Source organism: Globicephala melas, chromosome 9, assembly GCF_963455315.2.
Source record: "Globicephala melas chromosome 9, mGloMel1.2, whole genome shotgun sequence".
In the NCBI taxonomy this organism is placed as follows: domain Eukaryota; kingdom Metazoa; phylum Chordata; class Mammalia; order Artiodactyla; family Delphinidae; genus Globicephala; species Globicephala melas.
In genome coordinates, this window is record NC_083322.1 from 73,377,727 (window position 1) to 73,391,121 (window position 13,395).

The 13,395-nt window shown below is 40.6% G+C and overlaps 1 protein-coding gene across 1 annotated transcript in view; it reads left to right on the forward strand.

Moving 5' to 3' along the window:
- DNAH11 (dynein axonemal heavy chain 11) overlaps positions 1-13,395 on the forward strand; it is a 315,096-nt gene that overhangs the window by 53,227 nt on the left and 248,474 nt on the right. The window contains 6 exon segments of the mRNA XM_060305020.1: positions 789-893; positions 1,044-1,436; positions 7,644-7,976; positions 8,818-9,072; positions 9,158-9,327; positions 9,548-9,770. Of these exon segments, the coding sequence (XP_060161003.1) occupies positions 789-893; positions 1,044-1,436; positions 7,644-7,976; positions 8,818-9,072; positions 9,158-9,327; positions 9,548-9,770 (1,479 nt within the window).

Sequence of the window (13,395 nt, forward strand, 5' to 3'; positions counted from 1 at the left end):
CACCAGAAGTTGGATGGGCTGGCTCATCACACACCTATGAGTGGAGGTACCTGGTGGATGTTTGTGGTGTGTGCATATGAGCATTTTGCATATTCCTAAGCCTTTTTGTTCAGCTGGTTGCAGTTTTTAGCATTTACCTAGCTGTTTATTGCTGATGAAACTACAGCTAAGCAAAGACAAAACTTGTGGCATGTTCACAATCCTCCCTCATGTATAATCATGTTGTGTTTTCAAAACAAGCATTATTATAGAGCTAGCGGTGTTTGGAAAAGACCGAGGTCGGCTATGGCCACGCATTTCAGATCTTGGCGTGTACATGTTGCTCTTTTTTTGCTTGAATTCTTTCTCTGACAGTGGGCCATAGCCAATGATTTCTACCTTTATTATTTATACTTCTGTATCATATGGAATGTATGATTGTTGCTTTTAAAAAACATAAGAAACAAAAGCCCCTTTGCCTTGACAGTTTGAAAATATTGTAATCGTTGGATGAAATTTTAAGCGTTTGATTTTAAAAATAGAATGATATTCTTGGGCATCCCTGGTGGCGCAGTGGTTGAGAGTCCGCCTGCCGATGCAGGGGACATGGGTTCGTGCCCCCCTTCCGCGAAGATCCCACATGCCGCGGAGCAGCTGGGCCCGTGAGCCATGGCCGCTGAGCCTATGCGTCCAGAGCCTGTGTTCTGCAACGGGAGAGGCCACAACAGTGAGAGGCCCGCGTACTGCAAAAAAAAAAAAGAATGATATTCTTAAATCATGTTAAATAATCCTTGCTTTTCTTTTAATAGCTAGTGGCCGTATTAAGAGAAGTTAAATACCTTTTGATGTTGAAGAAATCAGACATACCGGATTCAGCCTTAGCCATCTTCAAAAAAAGAAACACTCTTTTAAAGGTCTGTGTTTTCAGATATTAGGGCGGATTTTGAATAGAAAGTTTGAATTTTAATAATTAACATGTAGACCTAAGATACTTCCATGCCTCCAAGAGAAAGTAGCTTTAACACATGTGGCCCTTTTTGTCTTGGGGTTTTCTTTTGAATCAGTCCATTGGAAATCTTGAACTTCTTGTGCAAGGATATAATAAGCTGAAACAGACTCTTCTGGAAGTTGAATACCCCCTGGTTGAGGAAGAGCTGAGGTCTGTGGATGAGGAACTGCAGGCAGCCGCCACATCACTGACATGGCAGGATGACTGCTGGGGGGACATCGAGAAGATGAAGACGGCCACCTCAGAGTTGGAGCGCAGAGTGGAGCATGCGCAGAACAACGTCAAAGTGATTCAGCAGACGATGCAGGCTTGGGTGGAGTGCACGCTCCTTCCCCGGAGAGAACACAGGCGGGAGACCGCCTTGACTTGGGAGGACAAGGGTGATTTGTTTACGAAAAAATACACGCTAATCCAGGAAGATGGCTGCAAGATACACAACTTGGTTGAGGTACTTGCTTTAAAGTCTTCGAAATGTATAGCAGATCCTTTCACTTAGTTTAGAAAAGAGCAAAAATAGGTAACCTAATAACGGAGGGCCCTTTTTCTGGTCCCAAAAGAACTTTAGGTATGGTTTTGTTAAGCATTGCAAGTGGAGGAATTTGTGTTACTTGTCTGTAATTTCTGTGGCCCTCGCTGTGCTCATTTCTAAGGGAAGAGATAGGAATGTGAGATCTTTTGATGAAACAGAAAGGCTAGAGATGGTGTCCTTACCTTGGTCATAGTTATCTCCTGTTTTGCTGAATGCCTCTGTGTGTCGTCCGTCTTGTTTACCTCATCTCCTGTAACCCTTTCAGCCATCTCCTGAGGGTGGCAACAGTAGTTACTCTCCTTATAACAAGTACGTGAGTTTTTACAACAGTGATAGGCACTATTCCAGGGTTATCAGTGTAAGAGAAGACAAATAAAACAACAAGAACAAAGAACAGAAGGCAGAGAAACAAAAGCATAAAACAAAAAAGTCTCTTGCCTCTTGGATCTTACATCCTAGTTAGGGAAGATAGAAAGAGAAAATAACAAATATATAGTGGTCTCTTCAGTCGGTCACATGAGCAATGGTGAAAAATAAAGCAGAGATTGTGGGATAGAGAAACAGTAGCAGGTGGGGTGGACACTGTGTATAAGGTAGTTAGAAAGGCCTCTTTACTAAGGTAGCATTTCTGCAGAGAACTGAAAGGGAATGCGCTAGGTGGGAAATGGAAGAAGGATGTTCTAGGTATCAAAGTACACAAGCTTTACGGTAGGAGTATGGGTCGCTTGTCTAAGGGTCAGTTAGAGAGCCAACATGCCTGAAGCAGAATTTCCAGGGGGAATAATAGTAGGCGATGAAGTTTGAAAGGGCTTAAGGGTACATCCCGCTGGATCAACGGGCCATTTTGAGAACTTTGGGTTTTACTCTGAGGGAAAATAGCAGCTGGAGACTCTCTGCTCAGAAGCTTTCCCTGTTGAGTGTAAACTGCAGGGGGGTCAGGAGATGGTAGACAAGGAGACCGTTAGGAGATGAGTCTGTAATCCGAGTGAAGATGGCTTGGGTCCAGACGGTAGTGATAAAAAACAGTCGTATGCTGGATGTGTTTTGAAGGCAGAGCCAAGAGGATTTGCTGTGATCAGTCAGAGGAGAGAGAAATTAAGATGACGTTGACGTTTTTGGTCTGGGCTGCTGGAAGAATAGAGTTTTCCTTTACTGATACGGGGAGGGCTGTGGCAGAGCAGATTTTGCAGGGAAAAGACAGCGTTTGTTTTTGGGCACATTAGTTAGACATGCCTGCCCAAGGGCAGAGTTTTGCATAGGCTGGCATTGCAATTGTGTGAAGAAAGGGTTTGAAGAGTAACAAACTTGCTCACCGAAAAGTAAGATGTGGTACATTTGATATGCTGTATTGAGTATGTGTCACAAGAAGAAAAGAAAGAAAAGAATTCATATGGATTTCAAAGTTTCTGTTGACTTCCAAGTTTGTCTGAAACATGTAAGAAAGTTTTAATTTTCCCTACTGGTAACAATTTGCTAGGACAAAGACTTTGCCTTCTTAGATGACTGCCTGTGTTAGCATCCTTGGGCTGCTGTAACAAAGTACCACAAATGTATGTCTTAAAGCAATGAAATGTATTCTCTCTCAGTCTGGAGGCTAGAAGTCTGAAATCAAGGTGGGGGCAGGGCCATGCTCCCTCTGAAGGCTCCCTCTAAGGCCTGGGTAGCCTTGAGGGAATCTCGGGGATGTTCTGATATGTAAAGAAGGTATATATCTGGAAAGTGGTTTTTTCAGCAATGTCTTAACTTAGTCATGACCTCGACTGTTCCTAGTTTGCCGAGATGGCTGTGAATTATTCTGCGACTTTCAGGACATCCTTACAAGTGTTTATGCATTGGAATCTGCCTCATGGAGGACAGATGATGGATTACAATTAGTTTCTTCTGATACATTTTCTTGATAATAGGAAAGTGGGCTCCCTAAACAGTAACTTGGGGGTTTTAGACAAGTAAGATATATGAATGTTGATTATAATGCATTGAAAATATTGCCAGTACATGAGTAAAAATAGTTACAAACAAGGTTTTGCAGTGGTATTCTCGGAGAATAAAGTTGGAATTTTTCTACTAGTAAATGGACTCTTTTTCCCTTAAATCAAAAACTAAGAAGCTTGGAAGTCACTTAGACCTGTGGAGTGCTTCCAACTTGAGGGAACTCAACTTCAAAATAGAGATGAAATGATTGTTTCTGTAAGTTATCTTTTAAGTGACTTTTCCCCCTCTTATCAGCACATGAAATTGAGCTTGGTTCTCAGATTTCCAGCAAGGAATGTGGTTTAGGGGAAAGACATAGAAACACAGCAGAAGGTGTGTGAGTTCTGCCCTTTCATGCTACATCCTTTGTGGCTGTAGGATCTCTGTGGATGGTCTGCAGTCAGTGTCTCAGATGAAGAGAGAAGGGCAGAACCGTGCAAGATTGGGTCTGGAAGGGACCCGAGCGATCGTGTAGTGACCCAAAGCCCTCCTTTCTTTTCCTTTTCCTCCCTTTACCCTAGATTGTTGAACATACAACAATTTCTTAAAAGTGGCACTGTAGTGATATAAGCTGGATCTCTTGGTATGAGAAAGTATGAACAGTGAGGCAATCGCAGGTATATTACTGAGATATGTTGGAAAGAGCCCTACTCTGGGGAGTCAAGAGGACTGGCTTCTAGTTCTAGCTCAGCTGCTTACTTCCTATGAATGTGACGCTGGATGTGTTTTAGGTCTTTGTTTTATACCTTAAAGATGAAGAGCCTGAACAAGATAGTCTTTGAGGATATTTTTTCACCCTTCCAACCCCTAGACTAGCTCCTACAACGGAGCCAGGACTGCTGTGTACAGCTGCCTGGGATGTGTACTGCCCAGCTCCAGGGGTGTGGGTCACATACACTACACAGGTGTGAATGCTTCCACGTGGTTGGCAGGCAAGACAGCATCCCTGAAAAGAGCAGTTCTTAGATTTGTTTGAGGACAAAAAACCCTCAAAGAACTTGTTCATCTCTGCCCTGCTTTATCAGGATCCAGACTCACCTCTGTTGTTCTGGTTCTTGCCTGTAGCACACACCTTTGAATCTGGGATCATATATCCACAGTAGTGGATAATCACAGAAAGCAGAGAGCATAATCTACCTTATAATCAGCTCCCATTTTAGTGTCGTCTTTTCTGTGTGCTATAGTAGTTTCTGCCTTGGGCATCTGCCCTCTGGCCTGTATAGACTGTGTAACCTTTGCCACTCAGAAGGTACTTCTGGAATCAACCTTGCTGCTTACCTGACCTTTTCAAATAGCTGTCCCTAGGCCTGCCACACTGTGCCCAACCTCTAGCAGTCCTTAACCATGTCTGTGTCTGGCCCTGTCATGCCCACTGGCCCATCCATTACTTTACCCACATGCTAGGGAGATGCTGAGGTCAAAGACTTTCATATTGTTGAAGCACAGAGGGAGCCTGGACTTCACCAGGCCAGTGTTTCCCAAGCCAAGTTACTGTTTTTCCACAAGCTGCTCATAGGTGGTTGGCACAAAATATCTTTGTGTTTGGAGACAATTGGTTAAACCAGGTTAAATGGACTTTAACATAATAGGTACACTGTGAGTCTCCAAGAATGGCCTAAAACACATAGCTCTTTGCTGACTTGGTGATCTTTAGATACCCCAGAACAGCGTTCTCGGGAGGACCACTTTGGGAAACCTCATTTACAGGTGAGGCCAGGGCAGGCAAGGTCCAAGGCCACAGAGAGTCAGGGACAGGGCCAGAACCAGAGCCCAGGCCCCATACATCTAGGATGCATTGGGAACTAGTGTATTTCTTGTGTGCATAATATTTGAAGATAGCAATCTTCTTAATGATTTCACCTTTAAAGAATGACTTTTTTTTTTTTACGTCTTTATTGGAGTATAATTGCTTTACAATGATGTGTTAGTTTCTGCTTTATAACAAAGTGAATCAGTTATACATATACATATGTTCCCATATCTCTTCCCTCTTGCATCTCCCTCCCTCCCACCCTCCCTATCCCACCCCTCCAGGTGGTCACAAAGCACCAAGCTGATCTCCCTGTGCTATGCGGCTGCTTCCCACTAGCTATCTACCTTATGTTAGGTAGTGTATATATGTCCATGCCACTCTCTCGCTTTGTCACAGCTTACCCTTCCCGCTCCCCATAGCCTCAAGTCCATTCTCTAGTAGGTCTGTGTCTTTACTCCCGTCTTACCCCTAGGTTCTTCATGACCTTTTTATTTTTCTTAGATTCCATATATATGTGTTAGCATACAGTATTTGTCTTTCTCTTTCTGACTTACTTCACTCTGTATGACAGACTCTAGGTCTATCCACCTCATTACAAATAACTCAATTTCGTTTCTTTTTATGGCTGAGTAATATTCCATTGTATATATGTGCCACATCTTCTTTATCCATTCATCCGATGATGGGCACTTAGGTTGTTTCCACCCCCTGGCTATTGTAAATAGAGCTGCAATGAACATTTTGGTACATGACTTTTTGAATTATGGTTTTCTCAGGGTATATGCCCAGTAGTGGGATTGCTGGGTCATATGGTAGTTCTATTTGTAGTTTTTTAAGGAACCTCCATACTGTTCTCCATAGTGGCTGTACCAATTCACATTCCCACCAGCAGTGCAGGAGTGTTCCCTTTTCTCCACACCCTCTCCAGCATTTATTGTTTGTAGATTTTTTGATGATGGCCATTCTGACTGGTGTGAGATGATATCTCATTGTAGTTTTGATTTGCATTTCTCTAATGATTAATGATGCTGAGCATCCTTTCATGTGTGTGTTGGCAATCTGTATATCTTCTTTGGAGAAATGTCTATTTAGGTCTTCTGCCCATTTTTGGATTGGGTTGTTTGTCTTTTTGTTATTGAGCTGCATGAGCTGCTTATAAATTTTGGAGATTAATCCTTTGTCAGTTGCTTCATTTGCAAATATTTTCTCCCATTCTGAGGGTTGTCTTTTGGTTTTGTTTATGGTTTCCTTTGCTGTGCAAAAGCTTTTAAGTTTCATTGGGTCCCATTTGTTTATTTTTGTTTTTATTTCCATTTCTCTAGAAGGTGGGTCCAAAAGGATCTTGCTGTGATGTATGTCATAGAGTGTTCTGCCTATGTTTTCCTCTAAGAGTTTGATAGTTTCTGGCCTTACGTTTAGGTCTTTAATCCATTTTGAGCTTATTTTTGTGTATGGTGTTAGGGAGTGATCTAATCTCATAGTTTTACATGTACCTGTCCAGTTTTCCCAGCACCACTTATTGAAGAGGCTGTCCTTTCTCCACTGTACATTCCTGCCTCCTTTATCAAAGATAAGGTGACCATATGTGCGTGGGTTTATCTCTGGGCTTTCTATCCTGTTCCATTGATCTATATCTCTGTTTTTGTGCCAGTACCGTACTGTCTTGATTACTGTAGCTTTGTAGTATAGTCTGAAGTCAGGAAGCCTGATTTCTCCAGCTCCATTTTTCGTTCTCAAGATTGCTTTGGCTATTTGGGGTCTTTTGTGTTTCCATACAAATTGTGAAATTTTTTGTTCTAGTTCTGTGAAAAATGCCAGTGGTAGTTTGATAGGGATTGCATTGAATCTGTAGTTTGCTTTGGGTGGTAGAATCATTTTCACAATGTTGATTCTTCCAATCCAAGAACATGGTATCTCTCTCCATCTATTTGTATCATCTTTAATTTCTTTCATCAGTGTCTTATAATTTTCTGCATATAGGTCTTTTGTCTCCTTAGGTAGGTTTATTCCTAGATATTTTATTCTTTTTGTTGCAATGGTAAATGGGAGTGTTTTCTTGATTTCACTTTCAGCTTTTTCATCATTAGTGTATAGGAATGCCAGAGATTTCTGTGCATTAATTTTGTATCCTGCTACTTTACCAAATTCATTGATTAGCTCTAGTAGTTTTCTGGTAGCATCTTTAAAGAATGACTTTTGAATGTATCTTATAAGTGAACTAAATGTTACAAAATCCTGCTTAGATCATTGCCGTCTAGGCTAAGATTCTGCAACTAAGCATTTGAATGTTTCTATGCTGTGCCCCCATATGCAGCCCCTTTAACAAGCCATTTAAATGGACAGCTTTTGTTTTTATACTCACTGTTGTCTATACTGGTCTAGTAATACTTGTCTGTTTGTAGGAAAATAGGATGCTGTTTAGAGCCACTCCTTCTCTGGATGCTTGGAAGATTTATGTAGAATTCATTGATGACATCGTGGTGGAAGGCTTTTTTCAAGCAATAATGCATGACTTAGACTTCTTCCTGATGAACACAGAGAAACAACTGAAATCTGCACCGTTTTTTCAAGCACAGATGATCTTAATGCCCCCGGAGATTCTGTTTAAACCTTCTTTAGAAAGAGAGGCTGGGGATGGCTTCTATGATCTGGTGGAAGAAATGCTGTGCAGTAGTTTCCGAATGTCTGCCCAGATGAAGCGAGTAGCAGCACATCTGGAAATAGCAAATTACCAGGTATGTTCTTTGTAAATGGGTATTACATTTATTGTGAAGTATATACATATTAATAGATTAAGAGATTATAAATACATTTATTGGTAATATTACTGAATACTGAATTCAGAGAACAGAATCCAAAGAAATCAGCACTGAACAGGAAATATTACTCTAAAAAAATTCAATATATTTACATATATGTTAACCAATTTCGCACATCTCTTTAGAGTTACAAATAAATGCCAAGCTAATTCCAAAGCTTTTAATCTGAATATACTTCGATTTTGAGTTCTAGTGTTCTCCATTCTAATGTCCACTGTTTTTTGCTGTATTTACACCAAGTATGATTAATTTTGTTTGTATTTAACGTAAAAGCAAGATGCTGTGAGCGGATCCTGAGGCAGCCAGGAAAATCAGGAATTTTAGAACAGCTCTTTAAAATAGGATAAAGCCACATGAAAGAAAATGCCTCATTCCTAGATATATAAATGCAAAAGAGAAAATATTAAGAAGCAATATTTCCGATGAAAAGACAGAGAAGGATATAGAGGGTTGCAACTTCCCAGGATTCAAACAAAATGTGCTTACTCAACTACCCAGTCATTTGAATGCTGAATGCCCATACATATACATATATATTAATTACAATTATGATTAATTATAAAATTAGCTTTTATATTAATGATTCAAAATACATTGGGGTAATGGGGAGCACAAGGAAAGGAGAAGTGGGAAAAGCAACACGGTTTTTGATTTTACCAACTATTCTTTTGAAGAATGGCCTTGGATAATGTTAGGTTGCACATAATTGATAGAGCAGGGTTGGCTTTCATAAGTGCTTGGTTCTCCCCTCATTTAGAATGATATGGACAACATGCTGGGCCTGGTGGAGGTCAGGCAGGAGATCATGAAGAGAGTGGCAGACGTCATCAACAAAGTCTTGGACTTCAGAAACACCCTGGACACATACGCTTACCTCTGGGTGGATGACCGGACCGAGTTTATGAAGCGCTTCCTCCTGTATGGCCATACTGTGTCATCTGAGGAGACAGGGCCTCACGCAGATGAAGACTTTCCCGGACAACCACCAACACTCGAGCAGTTCAGAGAACAGGCAAGGCAAACCCTCTGCATTTATGTAGTTACTAGCTTTTTGATTGAGTTGTTATACAGTGACTATTTTTTTTTTCTAATTGTAGATTAACATTTATGAGGCTTTGTATGTTCAGATGAGCAAGTTTGATGACTTCAGAGTGTTTGATGGTTGGTTCAAGGTGGACGTGAAGCCTTTCAAAGTGAGCTTGCTAAACATTATCAGGAAATGGAGCTGGATGTTTCAGGAGCATCTTTTGAGATTTGTCATTGACAGGTAGTCTTTGGTATTTGGAATGATAACTTTTAACACCTGACTCCTTCTTAAAATTGAGATATTAATTTTAAGAGCATTAAAACTGCCAGTTCTGTAAGAGAGATAACAAGTAATGTTTAATTAGGTAAATAGTGAAAATTAGATTCAGTCAGAAGTCATACTTCTGAATGTTTTAATGAGCTTCATTTGTGTTTGTGTGTGTGTATACATGTTTTTATAGTCTGAATGAGCTACAAGAGTTTATAAAGGAGACAGATGCTGGACTTCAGAGAGAATTAAGTGAAGGTGATCACGATGGTTTAGTTGACATTATGGGGCATCTTCTGGCTGTAAGAAGCCGCCAGAGAGCTACTGATGAACTCTTTGAACCACTAAAAGAAACCATCGCACTCTTGGAAACGTATGGCCAGAAGATGCCTGAGCAGGTCTGTGCTCAGCTAGAGGTCAGTGAGGTGCTAAAATAACCATGATTACCATAAACTGAGCATCTCCTGTTCTTCTCATGCACTCTCTTATGACACCCTCATAACACCCTATACTGTAGATATTAATGTTTTCGTTTTACAGCTTAGGAATCTGAAGCTTAAAGGGACTTAGTAATCTTCTCAAGGTCACACAAGTAGTAAAGCCAGCCCACATGAATCTAGGGGTGTTTCATGCCCACATCCTCGCTCTGCCTGGCTGTACTCCACTGCCTTCGTGTTAGAAGGTATTCAGGTCATAGAGAGCCTCTAAGTTACTTTTTTGGGTTCCACTTATATCATCGCTTTCACATGTGAAACAAATTCCAGCTCTCTTTCATTTAAATTGCCTGTCAGTTGAGAAGTGACCTAGTCTTTGGAAACATATCATGGACATGTTAAGAAAGAATAAGTAAAGCCCAGTTTGGCTGGAGAAATCACTTTCCTAAACAGGATTTCTGTGTCATCCTCCTCTTTCCGTGTTCTGGAATGACTTGGGGCTGCTGTGTGCCAAACAGTGTACAAAGTCTTTGTAGTTATAACTGAAATCACGAATAAAAATCTCACAGTTGAGGCTCTATTCCCATGCCCATATTGAGGTTCTGTAGGTAGTTTATATGTTTATGTCATCCACCAACTTCCAGGGTGAGCTTAGGTTTAACCTTGCAATGGGATCAGTGGACACATTAACTAAAGAGCTTTTATTGAATTCTATCTAGTTCAGTGATTAGAGCATGGAACTCAAACTTAGATTTGTTTTCTGCTAGTCTGTCTCATCTGCTTGCCTCAGAGCATGCTTCCTCTTCGGTAAAATATCCCTCAAGATCCCTCACTTTTTAAATTTGTCTATACTGCCTCCAGTTCCCCATTTTTAAAAAAATTGAGGTGAAATTCACAGTTCACATAACGTAAAAGTAACCATTTCAAAGTGTGTGGCATTTAGTACGTTCAGGAGGTTGTGTAATCACCGCCTGTCTCTAGTTTCAGAACATTTTCCTCACCCCCAAAGAGACTCCATACCCATTAGTTGTCATTCCTCACTCCTCCCCTACTACCTGCCACCAGTCTGGGGCTACTGCTTATCCGTTCCTGTCTTTACGGGTTTACTTACTGTAGATACTTCATATAAGTGGAATTATACAATATGTGACCTTTTGTATCTGGCTTCTCTCACCTGGCTTGACGATTTTGAGGTTCATGAACGTTGTAGCATATATCGCTACTTCATTCCTTTTTATGGCTGAATAATGTTCCATTGTATGTGTGTGTGTTTGTGTGTGTGTGTGTATGTATGTATGTGTGTATATACACACATATACAGTTTGTTTAGCCTTTCACCCATTGAGGAATATTGGGGCTCTTTTCATCTTCTGGCTATTGTGAATAATGCTGCTGTGGACATCGGTGCACACGTATTTGTTTGAGTACCTGTTTTCAGATCTTTTTGGAAAACACCTAGGAGTGGAATTGCCGGGTCATATGGGAATTCCAAGTTTAACTTTTTGAGGAACCACCAAAATGTTTTTCACAGCAGCTGCTCCATTTTATATTCCTCATTTTTTTTTTGAGGATGAAGTGCAACAATGTGTTTATAGATGCTCCCTTGACTACAAAGAATTACTATATATGAATTATTAGATTCTGTTTAAGTGTAAAACTGTCTTTAGAACTGAAAATCCAGTTAGACATGGAGTGAGAGATGATGTGGATAGATAGATACATAACAAGAGTGAGACGTGAAATAGTCAACAGTAGAACATACTATAAATGTCTGTTTTTAGGAAGATTGGGATATTCTTTGAGTCAGACCTTGAACCTTAAAATTTTATGTCATATAGAGAAACCAGTCATAACACAAATAATTGATAGGAGATTATGGCCATGGCCTCCAGAATTTGTATTATAGAAGTTTGGCTCCCACTTCACTAAAGCTAGATTCCAGTCATTTCTGTTGTCTGTTTTTAGGTCTTTAACAAATTTTCCTGATACATATGACACCTTATATACATTGTTCAACAGTAAGCTAATTAGGAGAGTGTAACGATGCAGACATGTTTGATCAGGTCACTTAGCTCTGACTGTCGTCTTAGTTGTTTATGAAAATGGAGGTGTATGTATTCAGTTTCAGTGCTGTGGTCAGGTGGAAGATTTAAAAAATCTTTTATGTGTTTCTTAGTTTATATGCTTTCTAATGGACTCTTTATGTTTCCAAGATGAATAAAAGCAAATGTGCTCTTCTGCCTTTTTTCTATAAAAATAAAAGTTTGGCTCGCTAAGGTTTTTGCAGTATTGAAAATATTAGGCTTTTCAGTATTTCAGAAGTGAGCCACACTCTTAGCTCTGTGTGTGTCTCGATGTCGGTAATTCAGGCTGGTCAGCAGGAAAAATAAGATATACAGGCAGTTCAGGTTGCTCGTGGAGGATAACAACGTCCCAATTTTGTTTTAATTTAAGCAATTTGTCAGAGTTGCTGTTTCTCCTTCATAATCATTAGCAGTCATAACATTTCCCAAAACTTGCCTGTGCTTGGTTTGATGCTAAAAAAGCCCCTAGGCATGGCTGTGTCCCCACACCCTATCTATAGTGTGCTCTGAAGCTAGATTACACTTCTGATCTATAGATTTTATCAAGTCCCTTCCCTGTTAAGAAACCTTCATTGACCACCTCTAGCCTCAGAATCCTGTCCAGTTTCTGTAGAGCCCACACGCTCACCCCGTCCTGCATTGGAAATCTTACCTCACAGGATGTTGAGGGGTCTCACCCTCATCTCTGCCTGCGGAAATCCAGTCATTGTTTTGCGCCTCTGATGCAGTGTTCGTTCATTGAGTGGATCAGTATCAGTTCAACTTTGGAGGTCATCTGATCTTTTGGTTTTCAATGAAAGTTTATTTTTATCCAGTGGAAGCTTCTTTGGAATCCCCAAATATAAAGCAGGTAACGGCAGGTCTAGTGTCATTGAAGAAGGTTAAGGTTAAGGAGCCTGAACCCACTGATGTGACCTCTTCATGTCTTCTCTCCCATGGCCCCGAAGGGACTCCCTGTGACATTTAGGTTCCATGGGGTCAATTGGAAATGCAAAGTGACACTCTGGACAGATGAGGATGCAGAGTTTTGATGAGAAGAAGGATGGAAGAGCAAGATGAAAAACAAGGAGCTTTAGAGCTCAAGTCTTTTAGTTCCTGGCCTGGTCGTGTATCGCCGTCGTGATACCACGTTGCCTCCCAAGCATTTTAATTCCATAACATATAAACCTTCTGATCGAAGTTAATACATTCTGTCATGTAGAATAGTTATTTTGTGTACCTCTCATTTACTCCGACAGATGATACAACAGTTTAAATCTCAAGAATGTGTTTTATCTTTGTAGCCCTCCTCCACCACTCAGATACGATTTATACTTAGCACAGCACACTCTTCATAATTGGCAGTTACGAAATCATTCATCAGATATTTATCAGGGCTACAAAATAGTCTTTAGAACCGATTTTTGTGCTTCAGCGACACAAGTAGAGTCCTATCACCATGGGTGGTTTTGTGTGACAAAACAATTTCAGTGTCCTGAGAGATGACACAGAGAAACAATGCTTTCTTAGTCTGGACACAAGGA